The 20,419-nt window shown below is 46.5% G+C and overlaps 1 protein-coding gene across 1 annotated transcript in view; it reads right to left on the bottom strand.

Annotated features, from left to right (window-relative positions):
• The window catches only part of NWD1 (NACHT and WD repeat domain containing 1), a 50,121-nt gene extending 34,306 nt beyond the window's left edge, over positions 1-15,815 (bottom strand). The window contains exons 1-8 of the mRNA XM_073651304.1: positions 15,713-15,815; positions 14,608-14,693; positions 5,635-5,751; positions 3,434-3,788; positions 2,248-2,603; positions 1,816-2,136; positions 1,136-1,734; positions 89-292 (exon numbers count right to left, since the gene is read on the bottom strand). Of these exons, the coding sequence (XP_073507405.1) occupies positions 89-292; positions 1,136-1,734; positions 1,816-2,136; positions 2,248-2,603; positions 3,434-3,788; positions 5,635-5,751; positions 14,608-14,693; positions 15,713-15,815 (2,141 nt within the window). The remainder of the gene's footprint in view (positions 1-88; positions 293-1,135; positions 1,735-1,815; positions 2,137-2,247; positions 2,604-3,433; positions 3,789-5,634; positions 5,752-14,607; positions 14,694-15,712) is intronic.
• Positions 15,816-20,419: the final 4,604 nt, after the last annotated feature.

Below are 20,419 nucleotides of genomic sequence, written 5' to 3'. Positions count from 1 at the left end.
AACAAGATATTGTATTATATACTACAAAATATTATTATTATTACTTTATACTACTATAACATTATGTGGCTGCCGTTCAGCTTCATACCTGTGGTAAAGACCTAAAACTGTGCCGTTGTCTGCTTGCCTCTCCACCAAATACCCCTCTAGATCATAGCGCAGATGGGTCCATGAAAGGGAAGGAATTCGTATTACATCTTCACTTGGAGGGGCCCAGTACTGATAAATGTCGGAGAGGACATCATTATCAATGGAGAGGATGTCCTTTAACTCTGCTTCTGACAAGCCATTCCTATGATTTAAACAGAATTTATTGTTTAGCCTGGGGTTGTAACTCAAAGGATTTACTATTGTCGCACAGCATTTCCAAGAATATTGCAAGCATTTAAAATAGTTTAGCAAGATAACAGTACCTTATTTAAGTTAGTTAATGTAGGATATTGTAAGGCAGAAAGCTAAAAGCAATCGACTTAGTGTATTCGTGACATATTTGTTTACAAGGTGGTATATACGTATGTAGTCTTAGGTTGAATGGTGCTCTGTGCAAAATTGCTCTTGGTGCCCACTAACCCTAATGTGTTTTACTCAGTTTCCCCAAGACGTGTCTACAGGAGGCTATTTTTTATATCCAAGGAAAATTGACTTAGGCTTCCTACATACAGTATTTTTTTCCAGCCATATTTTGTGGGGCATCTGAAAAATGTCACGAAATTCATGTTGTCATTTTTTTTTCACAAATGTTATGTGATCAAACAATATTCTACATTTTATGCCTTTTTTGTGAGTTGTGAAATCTGGATGAAAACGCCTATGAAAAGCCACACATGGAGCTTGTAGTGATTTAAGAAATTGCCATATCAGGTGTATGTTGGTTCTGTTAAAGGGTAGGGAGCACGAGAGGGAGGAGAGCAGATGGCAGGAAAAAAATAATCATTGAGCAGCAAAGTTATTCTTTTAGAACTTTTCTTTACACATAAGAGTGGAACACAACATTTCCACAAATACTTGGGAGATCTATCAGTTCACGCTCTAGTAGTAATGATCAGGGGAGAATTATCCTTACCATTACTACTAATATAAATACAACAGATAGGAGAGATAATATGAAAAAAATAGATAATACCAACATATTTACCTGGATGCCACAATATATCCTAAAGCATGGGAAATTAGCACTTTGCCATGAAGCTTTTCCAAACGCTCATATAATTGGTGTACAGCTTCTTTTGTGTTGCTGGCAATACGGAGCTCTGAGGTTGGTGTATAAGATGACCATCTCTTGGCCTCATCAAATGCCAATTTAAGAAGTAAGGGTTGTCCACATTTCCTAAAACTGTCCAGCACAATGTTCTGTTGTGAATGAGTCAGCTTACGTCCAGCTGAAGACATGAGCATTTCAATCACCTGGCCTCCTTGCTCAGCGGAAAGCGATTGAACTTCCAAGTACGATGTTTCATCTAAGATGTTTTCTCTTAGAGTATTCAGGATGTCTCCCTCTTCAGGTAATGTAGACAACACAATGTGTACATTCCTTGGGCATTCTTTGGGCAGCCAGTGAAGATGATGGGCACCCTCTGACTGAGAAAGCTGATCAAGTGAATCCAGAAATAACACCAAATTCTCTGTTTTTCTATTAGACACAGTTGTGAGAATCTGGTGAAAAAACCTTACAGTCTCATTGTAAATATTAGTGACCTGAGGGCCGGGTGGTGGTAAGTCCACTGCTAAGCACACCTTCATGGAGATACAACACAATATTGTAAGACTGCAGCAATCATTATGTCAGTATGTGACATATCATATAAGGAAACTTACCTGATAACAAATACTCTTCAAAACATCATGGATCTCTGAGCTTTGTGGTGACGTGCCAAAAAGTCGTAGTACCAATATATAATTCCCTTTATTGCCAACCAGATGTTTGACCATATTGAAAGCCTTGCACATCAGTGCTGTTTTTCCTGACCCAGAAGCTCCATAGATAATAAGAGGGGGCCGTATCTCTTTCTCGTTGATGTGACCTACAATTCTTTGCAACATATCCTGTCTTCCGCAAAATACTTCTGATTTCTTGCGACAGAGAAGCAAGTGGTGTGTGACCTCTTGCATGAGCCAACCTAGCCATGGATGCTCTTTCTGAAAGTAAAAACCCATGTTTTATTCATCTATACAGTATATATTTGTGTACATTACCATCAAAGAGCATGTTTTAAAATATTTATGGCTGTAATCAGCGATATACCTGACCTGTGATTCTGGCAGGTCAGCATCCTTTCTGGATAAAGAGTTAAGTATCTGATGATTGACCACAGCAATAACTTGGTCACAAAGTTTCTGCAAGTATACTCCTTTGGATAACTGTTTACTAATTTCAACTGTATGAGTTTTAATTTTATCAGGATGCTTCTGTGCTACCCTGGTCTTTAGGTCTTCAAGAAGCTCTTGAGCTTCTGTGTCTGGACTTCCATCTTCTGTGACATCTATGAGGTATTGGACCATGTCTTTATTGAGATCCATGTCTATCACTTCCCTAAAGAAGAGAGTAGAGCCTGCTTGATTGGTTCCAGAGGCCAAGAGTCCACATTCAATTTCCCATTCTGTCACTACAAAAAAATTGTGAAAAAAAAACAGTAAGAAATTAACTTATCTTCCTAAAGCCGGCCATACATATTAGATTGTTTAGCCGACGGCCATCTCAACCGGCTCTCTTTTACACAGGGACGCTCTTTGGCCTCATCTTGAAAGGAGCGAAGGTGTGCTCAACCATTTGTTGTCTGTGGGACTGCCAGAGAAATATTCCTTCAGGTCTCGGCTATTTCTGGCAGTTCTATTGACAAAAAATAAAGTGAAAGCCTAGCAAGCACACCTCCACTCTCTTCGGGATGGGGTCCTATTCTTGTGGTTCCAGCGCATATGAATATGGGATAACTTGCGATTTTAGAAAAACCACTTTGTGCAATTAGGGATGTTGGGTGACCGTCACAGTAATTTCATAGGCTAGCTTATGGGTTATCTAATTTTAAACCTAAGTCCAGAATACAACCAGTCCTATGTAGCTTTTATGATATCCAGATATGAAAAATTTGGGGGACATATTAAAGGAACAGTGGAGAAAAAGTCCATAACAATAAATCAGATTCCAACTCTTATTTTTCAGATGATCTTTGGAAAATGAAAAGGGTGGTCTGATCATATACCATGAGCAACTATTCTACTTTTTCTTTGTATCAGTTTTGATACATCTCTCACATTATTTTCCAAACTTGTCAGAAGTTTGTGTGATGATTATTCCACTGGCAACTAATTCTATGCGGTTTATTTACTGCAGTGGTGTAGAAAAAATGCTTTATTACTTTTATAAGGTGTTTACAAACCTACATAGTGAATGCCATATCCTATATATTCCACACATATTGCATATAAGAATACAAACCTGATTTATAATAATTATGTTTTTGCTCAACAGTAATCAATCCTTCAATGTATGCAGCTTGTGCCGCTGAGCGTAAAGCACTTGATAGCCGCCTTTCAACTTCTCTCCACTCCTTGGCGTCTTTTGCCTGAATTTCTACATGGGTGGGATCCGTATTAGAGAAATGAGGGAAATGCACTGTTATGGGCTGGAAGACATATGTGGGAGGAACAGCATTCATGTCTTTCCAAAACCACTGAGTCAAAAGCTGAGCTTCAGCTCCATTCTTGAGGACTTTCTTGTATAATATGTCAAATTCTTCTTCACCTATATTTCGAGGTATTGGTCTAAATCCATAACGATTGCCTATCAATGCCTTTAAAAAAACACACAATTCTTTCAAATAAATACAAATTTGATAAATAGATAATTAACACATAGATATTAGATATAAGATAGATATGCAATATATGCATGATAAATACATTTATGATTGATTAATAGAAAATAAATAGATACGGTATATGATAGATAGATAGATAGATAGATAGATAGAAACACACCACTTGGCTATGTTTAATCATGCATACATGCACTATTGTTGAAAACACGTAATTAAGCATACATTTGTTTTTATGAGTATTAAAAAGTCCCTCAGGGGAGGTTTGTTGAGGTTTGTGTTGTAAAGTTAAAGGCACCCAGGGGAGGTTTGTTATCTGTCATTGGCATAGATAAAGGACAGGTAGCTGCACAGTTATATCTGTCTGGACTAGTTTGTGATTTTTAATTAGTATTATTAAAAGTAAAATACAGAATTCACTGCACAAACATAGATTTAATACATTCAGTTTCATTTTATTTCTGAGATGTACAGTGTTGTGAAAAAAATGCCCCCTTCCCGATATTTCCTGCTCTATATTTTGTAAAGCTTTTCTTTGTATGCCCGAAGCCGTTCCTTCATCATTGGACACTTTCCTCATACATTCTAAGCAGGACATATTTACTTAATTAATTATTGTATTGTGCATTTTATTTCAATGGTCAACTATGTGCTATTGACATGAAATTCTCACTAGATGTCGGTAACAACCCATCCAATCCACACAGGCAAAGAAATCAAACTACAGATGTACATAAATTAAAATGAACCAGGTCCACCATTCCATCCAACCCACCAGCATTAAAGTATTTGTTGCTAAATACCCTGCCTAACCAGCCCTCTACAGGATTTAACACCTAGGCCCATGTTTAAAAAAGACTTTATAAACTTTGTGTACTTACAATTGCTCATTTTGTCTTTATACCCAGCTAATTTTTCTGTTTCCCATTAGGTCTATGACATCACGTGATTAAAAACTAATCTGGCTGAATCTTCCTAAACTCTATGTAAAAACAGGAGGTCAGTTGTTTTCCCTGTATGAGTAATGAATCACTGCAAAAGTCCCTGAATGGGGGAGGAGGAGTTGAAGAGGGGGATGATAAATGCAAGAAAAATAGATTTTCTATGCCTACATAGAACAGAAAAAAGAAGAATTATCTGGGTAGAAAGGCAAAATGAGCAATTGTAAGTACACAGCGCTATAGAATATTATGATTGCAATATATTAAGAGGATAAAAACTTTGTTGGGAGAAGTGCTTCTTTAATCAAGCACAGCACATGGACTGCACACTGATGCCATCCATGTGCTCTCTATGATTTTACGGACCCATAGACTTGCATTTTTAATTTTGATCCATGACACATCAAAAACTGAAATATTACCGTGACTTTTCCGTACCTTAAAACACAGACATGTGAACAGGCCGTATAATGAGTATGTTCTATCAGTGAAAACCACAGATAAAACACGTATCTGGTTTAGGGACAGCGGAATGAGCCCTAAACTTCAGTAACCATTGCCAACTCTTTACCACCTTGAAGTGAACTTGTTACATTGAATATGCAGCCTGCTATGTGAGTGGCACTGTGTACAGCAGAATGAGCAGGAATTTAGTCATGGGAAAAGATTGTATGCAATTTATATTTAATGAATTTCTATCTCTGACGTTTAGGAGTCCACCACTGGATTCTGAGTTTAGGAGTCCACTGGGTGGTGTCACTTTATGATTGACAGCCTTCCATACAGTGTGCATACAGAAATAGCTGTCTATTATTTTGTAGGCCACTGAGTGTGCATTGTTACTTCAATGGACAGAGGTCAGAGAACTGGAGATGACTTACAATGAAGTATGGTCCTACAGACATCCTTTGGCAGGTTTCAATCTCTTTCAGACAAAGATCTGTGGTCATATGGTCCACTGAGGCATAATCTCGGACTCCCCAACGCATGTCTACCACCTAGAGGGAGGGATATTGTAGAAAATATTCATTATAATTGCAAGAGAGGGAAGCAAAATCCCTTAGAGCTATGAAGTATTAGATTATCAGCTTTAACTAAATGCTGTATTTAGATTTCTTTTCAACTTTCATTCACAAGTTTTTTCCGACAGGTATATAACCAGAAATGCTTGAATTACAAATTATAACCCTAAACATGAAATTTGGATGATGAATGAAAGATAAGGGAATTCTGAAGTGTCCAGGAAAAGCAAGTTGTGGGAAATTTTACTGTATGACACTACTAATTGGATACCATGATACTATAATGCAGCCACCATGTGGGAAAATTATGTTTTGGACAGACTTGACGCTAACCACTCCATCTGACAGATTTCAGAGGAACCCCAGCCTTGGTCTTTTAATCCCTGTACAGGGATTTGGTTTTACTACATGGTCCACTGGATTGCTTTCACGGAAGGACTGCTAGCTGGAGGAGCTAAAGAAAGGTGAGAGAAGTCAAGGTAGCCAAGTCAGAACCAGGAGGGCAGTCAACATCCAAATAAGATAAAAGAATGGTCAGGAAACAGGCCATGGTCAGACAACAGGAATTCATAAAAGCTAAGCAAGAGCAGATAGCACAAGACTGAACCAGAGAATATCAACTTTATTTTGGTTTAAATAAAAGAAAGCCCTACTCAGGGTTCACAGAAAGAAACCAGGAATTAAACTGATACCTCCCTGACTGATCAACACCAAAGGACCCAGGATTTAAATAGAACTGTCTGTCACTCTTCTGTGTCACCAGCAACAAAAGTGTGGCGCCACACTTTCTGGCCTGGATGGTTACAACTAACTGATCACTATGCAATGATTATTTGGCCACTGAAAAAAACATACAAACATAGTAAAAGTAGAAAAGATCAAAAACAATGATTCCTTAAACATTGATAAAATATTAATAAAGGGTTTTTTCATGACTTTTATAAACTTAAAAAAATAAGTGTTACTTAGCACTAGAATTCCATGCTGCTCCAGAGACTGATGAATGGGACATCATCTAATCAGAAATGATGATATCCTGTCCATCAGTCACCTGAACTGCAGCCAATCATTGGCCGTCATCACTTCAGATCTGACAAAGACCACCAAAGATGGAGCAGTGGCTGCAGTGATCACATGTCATGGGGTGAGTGTGCCTTTTTTTAATTTTTGTATAACATTTTGAGCTGTTATAAATTTCATTTTATTTTGCTAAACAACCCCTACCCATGGTTCTCAAATTGAAAATCTAAAAAGCTGATATATGTGTGATGGTTAAGTGCTCAAATTCTTTAGGCCATATGGTGTATTGTATCCTATTAGATGCATGTCCGGGTTGACAATTTAAATATACACTGCTCAAAAAAATAAAGGGAACACTCAAATAACACATCCTAGATCTGAATGAATGAAATATCCTCATTGAATACTTTGTTCTGTACAAAGTTGAATGTGCCGACAACAAAATCACACGAAAATCATCAATGGAAATCAAATTTATTAACCAATGGAGGCCTGGATTTGGAGTCACCCCCAAAATTAAAGTGGAAAAACACACTACAGTGTAGCATTGGCGTCTCTGCCTCCTGCCAGGCAGAGACGCCGTTCCCCTTACCGACGCGGTCCTGGTCCGGCGTCTTCCGGCCTCCCTGCTGCTGCTAGTGCACGCAGCTCCCCGGGCACTGTACTTAGGGCGCGCGCGCTCCCTCCCTCTTAAAGGAGCCGCGCACGCTGTCCCAAAAGTCCCCGGCCATTGGCCGGAGGACTTTCCCTATTTAAACCACCTCCTCCAATATGGAGGTGCCCGTGCAAGGTTGTTGCTCTGTGTTCTTACTGTTGCTTCCAACCTCAGGTCCCTCTGTAAGTCAGTCCTGTCCGCCAGTCTGTTCTTCAGTCCAGCCCGCCAGTCTGACTACAATCGAGCCCAACAGTCTGTCTACAGTCCAGTCCGCCAGTCTGTCTATGGGCTCTGCCCGCCTGCTTACCTGGAAGTGTGTCACCCCAGGCCTGGATGCCACAAATAATAAAGGCTGTGTCTGAGAGCAGGAGGGAGGTTCCCTGGTTAGGGACAATTAGCATACAGCACCTCCTGTCCCAGGCCAGTAAGGGGAGCTGGCTGCCCCTATAAAAGCTGGAACTGCGGGCAGGGTTAGAGAGAACTGGACGACCTAGCTCAGGAGTGAGACTAGTCCCAGAGAAGGAGGGACAGTTCAGCTGTAGCTGAGGAGGTCGTGAGGCAGTGGAGAAGCCACGAGCCAGGGACGTACGGCGCGGAGAGCCTGTCCTGGCAGATAGAGAACTACCTACCGGACATTGGGGTCCGAGACTGTAAAGACTCTAAGTCCAGCAGCAGAGAACCAATCCGCGAGGGATTTCATGTACTTTGGCCTAAAAAGCCCGGAGGCTCTGCCACAACAGAAGGGACCAGCAAAGCCAAGAGAGGCCAGAGGTAAAAGGAGCCCAAGTTGCAAGCCATACGGGTGAGAATACACGGCACGCTCAGGGACGTGGGCTATTTTACCACTAAAGGGGGAACTAGTCAGAAAGAGCATAGAGAGCACAGTAGGCCTACACCCTCACCCTGACCAGAAGGGGCTTCCCGAGTGTTCTCAGACATCCAGGCCCCCTTCTAGCCGGTACTGCTGTTGGGTCATTACCACCTGTTACAATAAAGACCCTGAACTGTTTAAGTGGATTCTGCATTCTGACTATCGCGGCCGGAACTATCACCCCCAACATCCACCTACACTGCCCTGGGGCTACCCTTCTCCCGTGGGGAGTTATACCATTCCTGTGCTGCTCACCAACATCAGCCCCAGCAGTCTGTCCTGCAGCGGCGGTTATCCCTGACCGCAATCCACGGGTGGTGTAGTCGGATTTTCACATGTCTATATATATATATAAAGAGACTGCCACCATTTCAGCTTGACACCCTGAGCACGGGACCGGGTTGCCACTACTAACCCCATCAGCACCACGCAACCTAGAGACCCGGTCTTGAGTACCCCACGGCCCAGGGGGCGAGTCAGAAGCACCTGCCAGTTACCTGCCGTGTCCACCAGCCTGCTTACCTGAAAGCACCTGTCTGTTACCTGCCGTGCCCGCCAGCCTGCTTACCTGGAAGCACCTGCCAGTTATCCGTTGTGCCCGCCAGCCTGCCTACCCGGAGTACCTGTCTGGCTATCAGCCGAATCAGCCTGCTTATCCGCTGTACCGGTCTGTTCCTGCCATCTGACCTGTGGGAGTCACCTGCTCTCATACAAGGTCGGTCCCAGAGTGGCACCTGGTCCCCCTGCTTGGTCCCTCCCTGGTTCACGGAGTTGACTGAGCTGCCGTGCGACCTTGGTCAGGCCGAGTAGGTACTTAGTCACGCCCCTCTGGTCCCTCCTTGCACCGCAGCACAGAGGTTCCACCACCCGGACCCGTAACATACAGACTGATCCAACTTTGATGTAACGTCCTTAAAAAGTCAAAATGAGGCTCAGTATTGTGTGTGGCCTCCATGTGCCTGTATGAACTCCCTACAACGCATGGGCATGCTCCTGTTGAGGTTGCGGATGGTCTTCTGTGGGATCTCCTCCCAGACCTGGACTAAAGCATCCGCCAACTCCTGGACAGTCTGTGGTGCAATGTGATTTTGGTGAATGGAGCGAGACATGATGTCCCAGATGTGCTCAATCGGATTCAGATCTGGGGAATGGTCAGGCCAGTCTATAGCTTCAATACCTTCATCTTGCAGGAACTGCTGACACACTCCAGCCACATGAGGTCTGGCATTGTCCTGCATTAGGAGGAACCCAGGGCCAACCGCACCAGCATATGGTCTCACAAGGGGTCTGAGGATCTCATCTTGGTACCTAATGAGAGTCAGACTACCTCTGACGAGCACATAGAGGGCTATGCGACCCTCCAAAGCAATGCAACTGTGGCGCCCCTGAGGGTTCAGTCGCCACAGGGGTACTGCACCTCAGTAGAGGTGTGGTATCTCCTCTTTCAGGTAAGGATGGAGCATCTCTCGGGACACCACTTCACCATTCAACACTATACCACTTCTGTCCTGAAGGGGGCCTAAATACACCAGGGTTCTGCCCCGGCCCGGGATATAGGAGATGGGGGGAACCAAAGATAGGGGGAACCATGTAGTGGGTGAGGGTGGAGGACACACTTTTAGGTTACACTTATTCATTTATATTTAATCTTCAGCCATCTTAAGTTCAAGGTCTTTGATTGTGATCTTCATCGCTGATTGTGGCCTTCTGTTAGAACTTGCAGCCTATTGAAGATACACGGTCCTCGTTCTCTGGCCTTGAGACGAGGAGCGGGTCAGAGTTAACCACTGCCTCTACCCGGTCAAGGTCCCTACCTAAGAAGGCCTGGAGGGGAGCAGAGGAGACAAGCTCCACAGGCAAAAGGATCCCAGAGGGATACGGACGGAGCGGCACATGCCACCTGTATTTCTTACTCTGGCCTAGTCAGAGGGACTCCTGCTGCAAGAGGGGTGACCGGCCCCCGATATCTGACTCTGTTACTTCACGTCTCAGTCAGAAAAGCCCGGAGGCTTAGTGGATCCCAGGAGGGTTACGGAGGGAGCGGCATACGCCACCTGTACCTCTCTACCTGCGTTCATCCAGTGGGACCCGGCCTTACACCTAGTTCTAACCACACAAACAGTCAGGAGAAGACTTAGTGGGAGAACTCACCAAGGAGAGGAACACACACACCAGAGGGGTCTGGACAGTTGCTCCTGATCTTTCTGGAAAGTGCTGGACCTCCTTCCTGGTGGCTGCAGCACGCCGCGAGGAGCAGAGGGAAGCTTTGAGGCTAAAGTACATCTGAATGTGAGTAAAAACCCTGGATAACTTCACACCCCGCTGCAGCCTGTTATTTCCTGCGTGACACTGCACCCACCATTCCTTTCTAACACTGCCCTGAGGCCCGCTCCGCCTGCGCGGAGCCGTCCCATCTTAGCTGCCTGTAACACCGGCCTCAGTGGACTGAAGCAGCGCTGGTGTCTATCACCGGAAACCGTAGGTGGCGTAGTCGGAAAATTACCACTCAACCCTGAAAGCCCATTAAATCTTTTATGTGGCTGCCCTGGGCACGGACCGGGTCCGGGCCACGACTGCAACCCCGAGACACCTACACTGACCCGGCTCCGAGTATTCCCATCTCCCAGGGATGGCTGAGAGCGTCACACAACCCCACACCATTACTGACCCACTGCCAAACCGGTCATGCTGAAGGATGTTGCAGGCAGCAGATCGCTCTCCACGGCGTCTCCAGACTCTGTCACGTCTGTCACATGTGCTCAGTGTGAACCTGCTTTCATCTGTGAAGAGCACAGGGCGCCAGTGGCGACTTTGCCAATCCTGGTGTTCTGTGGCAAATGCCAAGCGTCCTGCACGGTGTTGGGCAGTGAGCACAACCCCCATCTGTAGACGCCGGGCCCTCATACCACCCTCATGTAGTCGGTTTCTAACCTTTTGTGCAGACACATGCACATTTGTGGCCTGCTGGAGGTCATTTTACAGGGCTCTGGCAGTGCTCCTCCTGTTCCTCCTTGCACAAAGGCGGAGGTAGCTGTCCTGCTGCTGGGCTGTTGCCCTCCTACGGCCCCCTCCACGTCTCCTGGTAGCGCCTCCAGCCTCTGGACACTACGCTGACAGACACAGCAAACCTTCTTGCCACAGCTCGCATTGATGTGCCATCCTGGATGAGCTGCACTACCTGAGCAACTTCTGTGGGTTGTAGAGTCCGTCTCATGCTACCATGAGTGTGAAAGCACAACCAACATTGAAAAGTGACCAAAACATCAGCCAGAAAGCATTGGTACTGAGATGTGGTCTGTGGTCCCCACCTGCAGAACCACTCCTTTATTGAGGGTGTCTTGATAATTGCCAATAATCTCCATCTATTATCTATTCCATTTGCACAACAGCATGTGAAATTGATTGTCAATCAGTGTTGCTTCCTAAGTGGTCAGTTTGATTTCACAGAAGTTTGATTTACTTGGAGTTATATTCTGTTGTTTAAGTGTTCCCTTTATTTTTTTGAGCAGTGTAGTTAAACCACACATGTTCAGTGATAGTGATACATCTGGTCACTATATCATATAGAGGTAAAGGTTGAAAATGTTTTCTTCTGCAAATTAAATTTTACAAGAGAATGTAGTATGAAATCATGATGATACTCAATCATCCTCCTTACTTTTTAGGAATTATATGGGGTGCCAAAGGTCTGCCCCCATCTGTGTTAAGTTAATGGCATATCCTAGCGATATACCATCACTTTAAAAAAGGGAAAAACCTTTGAAGCAAGATCTTTTATACCAGCCAATCAGGTCACTGTTTTCATTTGGCTTGAGCTGTAAAATGTAGTGTCCCACGTTACTACACAAAGGTCTTATTTTTAGAAAGATCTACTGCATAACTGTTGTACGATAGCTACTTACTTGTACAGGATGGCCCATGGAAAAGTACCCCGCCTCTAATACCAGTGCCACGCTCTTTGGATGAGGCTGTAACCCTCTGCTCCTTGTCTGGCGATGTGGTGTTGCCTGTGTGCAGCGTTCCGGCTTTATTTTGCCTTCCCGTCCAGGTCTTCTCTGCACATCATGGCTGAAAGATGGTTGTTATGCACACGCCCGGGCTGAGCGGCGTGTGCGTGTGATTGTAGTGATTCCACTGGACCATGAACCGGAGAGTGCCTGGAGGGGCGTGACTAAGTATCTGGCCGATCCGACCAAGATGGCACGACGGCATACGACGCCAGTGCACCAGGGAGAAACCGGGCAGAGGGACCAGGTGCTACTCCAGGTCAAACTCCGGACACGGGGGTTGACCCACACAGGGATTACTGGATCAGGCTGGTTAGGCTGGCGCACAGACTGGAGGGTATAGGCAGGCACGACTGGTATGCAGGCAGGCGGGTAAAGGCAAGCGCAGCTAGAGTGCAGACAGGGAGGCACTAGCAGGTAGGAACACAGGCGGGATAGGACCCAGTACACACTGGGACTCAGGAACAATACAGGTAGAGGGGTACAGGCAAGCACAGCTAGAGTGCAGACAGGGAGGCACTAGCAGGTAGGAACACAGGCGGGATAGGACCCAGTACACACTGGGACTCAGGAACAGGCAGGTTAGGCTGGCACAGACTGGTGGATATAAGCAAACACGGCAGGTATGCAGATGGGTGGATACAGGCGAGTATGCAGGCAGGGAGGTACTGGCCGAAAGGACGGGCTGGAGCACAGAAAGGTTAAGACCCAGTACAGACTGGGTCACAGAACCGCAGATGCGGTAGACAACCACAGCAGAGAGGGAACGCCCGAAGCGGTGGGCAAGAACAGAGCAGGACAGGGCTGCAGGAGCAGCGAGCACAAGCAGGGCAGGACAGGACTGCCGGAGCAGCGGGCAGAAGCAGGGCAGGACAGGACTGCCGGAGCAGCGGGCAGAAGCAGGGCAGGACAGGACTGCCGGAGCAGCGGGCAGAAGCAGGGCAGGACAGGACTGCCGGAGCAGTGAGCAAGGAGTCAGAGCAGGCTAGAACCGCCGGAGCGGTAAGCAAAGGAGTCAGAGCAGACTAGAACCGCCGGAGTGGTGAGCAAAGGAGTCAGAGCAGGCTAGGCTGAGTAGGGGGGACAGGGCTCTGTTCACACGGAACAGACAGGAAGGGAAAGGCAGAGCCAGACACCCACAGGGTACTTGCAGTGAAGTAGCGAGTGGACCACAAACTCACAAACGGGAGTACAGAGACAACAAGCAGGAGTTAGGTACGAGTTCAGACTCTGCAGAAAAAGGAAGGGAACGGACATAGAGGCAAAACAGGTAAAGGATAGGAGAGAGTTCAGACTGGAACTGAGTGTACGGAGGAGACCGACACTGCAGCGGGATACAGGAGCGGGTCTGGGAATACGGCCCCCAGAGAGGCAGGACGAACAGGCAAGGAGCGTGTTCAGACAGGACAGACAAGATACAGGAGCGGGTCTAGGTAATCGGCCCCTAGAAGGCAGGAGGAACAGGCTAGGAGCGTGTTCAGACAGGTCAGACAAGATACAGGAACAGGTCTAGGTAATCGGCCCCTAGAAGGCAGGAGGAACAGGCTAGGAGCGTGTTCAGACAGGTCAGACAAGATACAGGAACAGGTCTAGGTAATCGGCCCCTAGAAGGCAGGAGGAACAGGCTAGGAGCGTGTTCAGACAGGCCTGGAAATACAGCCTCCAGGATAGGCAGACAAGAGAACACAGAACGGGACCTGGCACCTTCAGAGTGCAAGCACACACTGAAAGAAACACTATGCTCAGGCAGGGATAGATGGGCGCAGCTGAGCTATATACCAGGTGACAGACAGCAATAGGCTGAGGACGCACAAGAGGTGTGACCCACAGCAGGTACAAAAAGCAGGAAGTGATCGGGCGCCGCCCTTAAGCAGCAGAAACAGACACAAACAGACAGCATGGAGGGAAGCCAGAGAGACATTCTGGACAGGAGATCAAGTGCGCGCTCTTGCACAGTGGGAGATGGACCACTATGCAAGGACGCCGCCAGGTATGTTACAATGGTGTTCTCCTTGGAACAGCGAACAGTGATTGTGGAATGCTATGTGCGAAGTGTATTAATTAGGGACACTAAGAGGCCTTCGGTGACTAGTGCGCAGGAACAAAATCATCAGCTAAATGCTGTATTCAGAGTCTGGTTCGGAAATGGCATCAAACCGGCTCTTGCAAAAATGAAGAAACCAAGGACTCCATCAGTCAGGACGGCCGAAGTGGTGCATGAAATTTAGCAGGCTACTTTTCCATGGGTCACCCTGTATATATATTATTAAACACATTACCTCAAATGTTAATCCATGTTTCTGGCAGAAAGCTTGTATTTCAGGATAAGCCACCTCTAGCAGTGCATCACGTTCTTCTGCCATATCTCAAAGAGATACATAACCATGAGAGATTTAAATACATTGTTTATACCACTTACTCTATATACAATAAATCTAAAGGAACAATATTACAAAAAATAATGTTATTTTTTTACGAATTATCCCTGGATCTGTCCTTCCCTCTAATTGTATTTACCTAGATAGTTTAAATTCAGTGTAAATCTAAGGATATAACAGATAAGAAGGAGCTCCATTTTAACCAAACAGCTCATTCCCTGTGGCCGCTGTCCCTGACATATGCCATCAAGTGGTCAGCTGTTGCAAAAATGCAAGTTCAGTAACTGTCCCTATATTGTCTCTTAGAATTTTATTGATATTTTAAAGATGACCTTTCATTTCCTTTAAAAAATGATTTAAATAGCTTGTAAAAATCACTGAGCTACCCTGATTCTGACTCTTTTTTTCTATTTTGTGCTGCATTGCTCGATTGCTGATATACACATTTGTTGTTTTTGAAGTGCAATATGTGAAATCTCTGCTTGGAGTGCAACAGGGAGTTTTTTTCAGAGTCTTCTCTATGGGTGTGAGCTTTTACTACTTCCTCCCTGCCAATCACAGCTAGGCAGTAGATCTAGCTGTCTCAGATGCAACAAAGTATTGACAGTGTCTGGGAGGGAGGGTTGAAAGTGCAATCTCCCTGAGAAGACTCTGGGGCTGCTGAGCTGTGATTGGCAGCATCTAAGATGGAGCGGAGAACGCTTACGCCCTAGAGCCACCTCTATATGATATGTTCGTCTGAATGAGCCCTAATTCACATTTTATAAAGATCAATTAAATAATTGCTGACAGATCCATTTCTTATAATGGGTTTTCATCAGCACTCTGGCTTTTTTTTTACAACAAAAATATGATTGCAAAACCACTGGAACTCCAATGGAGTGCAAAACCGATGTGAAAAGTACAATATAACATAACATTATAGTTTATTTTTAGTGTTGCAAGGAGTTTGTACAACAATATTTGAATAGTTTATGATTTTTCTTTTCCCATTAAGTGAAACTACCTGAAAATGTGGAGCTTATGAATAATCGAACGATCTTGGATGAGTCTATAGGCAGAATTTGTGCTTTCCCTTGGAGGATGTCCTTTAGGTTCTTTAAATCCATTTTTCTGCAGAAGTAATGACAGTAATTAAATGGTATTATTACATATGTAACTAAGATACTGGAACACTGTAGCTCACTTTATTTCTGTGATAATTCACTTGAAACGTAATATTGCTTTATTCATACAGAGTAAATTAAGCTCTATCTGTCACAAAAAAAAAAATAACTTAAGAAGCCATTTACCAACCTGTGTAGAAAATCATGGTCTTATAGCAACTGCATTGTCAACCAATTTACCCATGTACACTGTGTTCCAAATTATTATGCAAATAATATTTTCTCAGATTGTCCCAAATTACCTATATGAATTGCAGTTGTTGTAATTTTCCAGTCAAATAACTATTAGAGTACAATTGAAAGGTTTTTGTACAAACTGCCTATGATAACAGTATATTTTTAAAAAAAAATAAAAAACTCAAACTGCACTCAAAATGCATGTTCCAAATTATTATGCACAGCAGAGTTTTCAACCTTTTCATTTTAATAAAGAACAAAAACATGGTCATTTTTGAAATTAGAAGCATTAGCAGGTTATTACAAACTGAAATCAAACAGTTTTCAACTCAAAACTTTATTCTAGGTGATGTTACATTTGCACATAGGACTGCTTGTTCCAAGGAGCTTCTGAACTCTCTCGTCCATTGAATTTGTCAGGTTTTGGATGGTTTCTGCTTCAGTTGTTTCGCATGAGGACAGAATACCCTCCCAGAGCTGTTGCTTAGATGTGAACTGCCTCCCGCCATCATAGACACTCCTTTTGATGATGCTCCAGAGGTTCTCAATGGGGTTGAGGTCAGGGGAGCATGGGTGCCACACCATAAGTTTGTCCCCTTTTATGCCCATAGCAGCCAGAGATGCAGATGTGTTATGTGCAGCATGAGATGGGGCATTATCATGCATGAAAATGATCTTGCTGCGGAATACACGGTTCTTCTTCTTGAACCATGGAAGGAAGTACTGTTTGAGAAACTCAACATACATTATGGAGTTCATCTTTACCCCTTCAGGGATCCTAAAAGGGCCGACAATCTCTCTCCCCATGATTCCAGCCCAAAACATTACTCCACCTCCTCCTTGCTAGCGCCGTAGCCGTGTTTGCATGGGGTGTCCATCAACCAGCCATCCTCCACTCCATCCATCTGGACCATCGAGATCATTTCATGCATGATAATGCCCCATCTCATGCTGTACATAACACATCTGCATCTCTGGCTGCTATGGGCATAAAAGGGGACAAACTTATGGTGTGGCCTCCATGCTTTCCTGACCTCAACCCCATTGAGAACCTCTGGAGCATCATCAAAAGGAGTGTCTATGATGGCGGGAGGCAGTTCACATCTAAGCAACAGCTCTGGGAGGGTATTCTGTCCTCATGCAAAACAATTGAAGCAGAAACCATCCAAAACCTGACAAATTCAATGGACGAGAGAGTTCAGAAGCTCCTTTCGAACAAGGGGTCCTATGTGCAAATGTAACATTGTAGCACCCCGAGGGCTCGGTTGCTACAGAGGTATCGCATCTCAGTTAGAGGTGTGGTATCTCACTTCCAGGTAAGGATGGAGTGTGGATCAGGACCCTGACAGCTGCATGCATTACACCACATTTCCGGGGGACAGCTCGACGGTGCTCCCAGCAGCGAGCACGACAGACCATGTCCCTGGCTGGAGTGGGAGGGAGGGAACACCCAGAACAGGGGGAACCCAGTAGTGCTGGAGCAGAGAGGAAGCAGTTCCTGGATGCACAGAGAGAGGAGTATAAAAAGGTGGGGGCCATCTTAGGAGGGAGTTCTGTGAGAGGAGAAGGCAGGGAGCAGAGCTGCTGCATGGGCTCTGCTCCCTGGGCAGGCCTAGCATAGAGGCCGGAGCCTGAGGGAAGAAAGAAGGGGAGCAGGGAGGCTCCAGGAACACGGAGGAAGGAGGGACCCCAGGGGTGCAGAACGGTCAGTAGCCACTGCACGTCCGAATTCACCTGAGTGGAGGGGTCAGGCCGCAGAATGGGAACCAGATCCCTAAATTGGTGGAGGAGAAACTACACTCAGCCAAGAACCGGAGGTTGCGACCATTCATTGGTGCAGCCCCCTGCTAAACCTGCTAGGAAGGCACCACATAGGGCCCAGGGAAAACGGCCGGCACGTTAACCCGACAAGGTCCAAGGCAGCCGGACAGAAGTGAGGTCACTGGTGGGGTATGAGAGGCCAGAGAAAGGACACATAAAGGGGGTCCTGTGAAGCGCTTCTAAATTACCTGGAGGTTGATCGAGCCCCTCACCTGGTGAGCGCAGCACGGCTCGGGCAGTCCTTGCTGACAGAAGTGACCTGGATAACAACTGTGAGTAAAAGACCCAGGACTGCATCATTGGACTCTGTGTGATTACTGCTGCGCCTGTACCATCACTCCCATCCTCCCTACACGCTGCCCTGAGGCTACGCTCCTCCCGTGGGGAGTTATCCTACCCCTGTGTTGCACACCAACACCAGCCTCAGTGGTCTGCCTTGCAGCGGCGGTTATCCCTGACCGCAATCCACGGGTGGCGTAGTCGGACATTCAAAACACTGGTAAATAGACTGCCACAATTTGGTCTGACCACCCTGAGCCACGGGATCGGGTTGCCACTACTACCCCCAGCATCGTACAGAAGCCTGGTTCCGGGTACCCCACGGCCCAGGGGGCGAGTCAGCTTTGGCGTAGTCCACAGGATCGTGACCAACCCGCCACCAACGGGTATTGCGTGCCTGAAGAAAAACTGTAATACTTACCTTGTGGAGTTTCCCGCCATCCGCAGCCGTTTCCCGCCATCCGCGGCCATTTTCCCGCCATCGGGCGCCATCTTTGAGACGCCGCGCGGGAAGAAGAGGGGCGTGGACGACGAAATCACGCGAGAGCCGAAGACCCGCCTTATGCACTGACGCCGCGCAGGGTCCTGGAAGGAGCTCCAGCAGACGCCGACATCACCAGCACGCGACGCAAGGTCCTCGCCCAGAGCATCACCAGCGGAGCCGCAGCCTACAGAAGAGGATCGCCGGAAGGTAGGCCACGGTTAACCAGGGGGGAGGAAGACATCAGGAATGGAGGGCAAGATGGCGGACTGGCAGCAGACTAAGCTGCCCAGCATCGGCAGTGCCCCAGCCGTCGCGGGTCCCGACTAGCGCCAGGAGAAGACGCGTGACGCAGGAGCGGTCGCGGGAGCAGGTAAGAGGAGTCTCTCTGTCCCGGACGCTGCCAGCGTCAGCCTGCTCCCGGGCCCCCTGGTGGAGCCGCCGATCCCGGGCGTCATCAACAGCGGCCCTCTCCAGGCCCCGCCGCAAGGCCTACTGCACCGCGGCGCAAGGGGCTGGTATGCCTTCAACATCCACCGGGTGGGCGCAGAGAGTCACACTGCTGAGGACCCGGACGGGTCTGAAGATGATTACCAGCAGGAACCACCAGGAGGACACCGCTACTAGGAAAGAGCACCGCAGACTGTACATACTTACCCGTAAGGGTATGAGAATAGTTTAAAGTTTCCAGTTATGCCCCGTTGGGAATTGTGCAAGTTTTGAGAAAGTTTACCCCGGTTGGGACTGTTACCCGTTTATTTTGGAATCCCCCAAGTTACCTGGCTGAGGACTGAGAGCAGCCATTCCCCTTTTATCCGGCTGAGGACTGAGAGCAGCCATTCCCCTTTCCAACCTGGCTGAGGACTGAGAGCAGCCAACACTTGTACATATTTGCACTTGGTTAATTGCACCCTGTTACGGTGACATGGAGACATGGACGCCTGGTCACAACGGGAGCCGTAACCTACTGGAGGACTCCATCGTGAAAGTTGCTACTGAAATTTGTTTCATGTTGTATATCTGAAGAACTGTTTTCCATTGACGTACCAAGAGTTATATTTAAAATGAAAATTATATGCATATAGTGAAAGTAAGGCTGATGATGTTGAGATAAGAAGGTTGTTTCCCATAAAGGGAAAGAAAAGTTGAATTGATTTTACATGTTTGCATTTAAAAAGTTTTTGCATGTCTTGAGGAAAAATGCTTTTTACTTTATTCCAGCCCACGGACGTGCTGTGATTTACCAGGGGGGAATGTAGAACCCCGAGGGCTTGGTTGCTACAGAGGTATCGCATCTCAGTTAGAGGTGTGGTATCTCACTTCCAGGTAAGGATGGAGTGTGGATCAGGACCCTGACAGCTGCATGCATTACACCACATTTCCGGGGGACAGCTCGACGGTGCTCCCAGCAGCGAGCACGACAGACCATGTCCCTGGCTGGAGTGGGAGGGAGGGAACACCCAGAACAGGGGGAACCCAGTAGTGCAGGAGCAGAGAGGAAGCAGTTCCTGGATGCACAGAGAGAGGAGTATAAAAAGGTGGGGGCAATCTTAGGAGGGAGTTCTGTGAGAGGAGAAGGCAGGGAGCAGAGCTGCTGCATGGGCTCTGCTCCCTGGGCAGGGATAGCACAGAGGCCGGAGCCTGAGGGAAGAAAGGAGGGGAGCAGGGAGGCTCCAGGAACACGGAGGAAGGAGGGACCCCAGGGGTGCAGAACGGTCAGTAGCCACTGCACGCCCGAATTCACCTGAGTGGAGGGGTCAGGCCGCAGAATGGGAACCAGATCCCTAAA

This window comes from Phyllobates terribilis, unplaced genomic scaffold, assembly GCF_046119375.1.
Source record: "Phyllobates terribilis strain yellow unplaced genomic scaffold, ASM4611937v1 Scaffold_1__5_contigs__length_1240528914, whole genome shotgun sequence".
Classification (NCBI taxonomy): Eukaryota; Metazoa; Chordata; class Amphibia; order Anura; family Dendrobatidae; genus Phyllobates; species Phyllobates terribilis.
The sequence above is the reverse complement of the archived record's forward strand: the minus strand, read 5'-3'. Positions and strand labels throughout refer to the sequence as shown.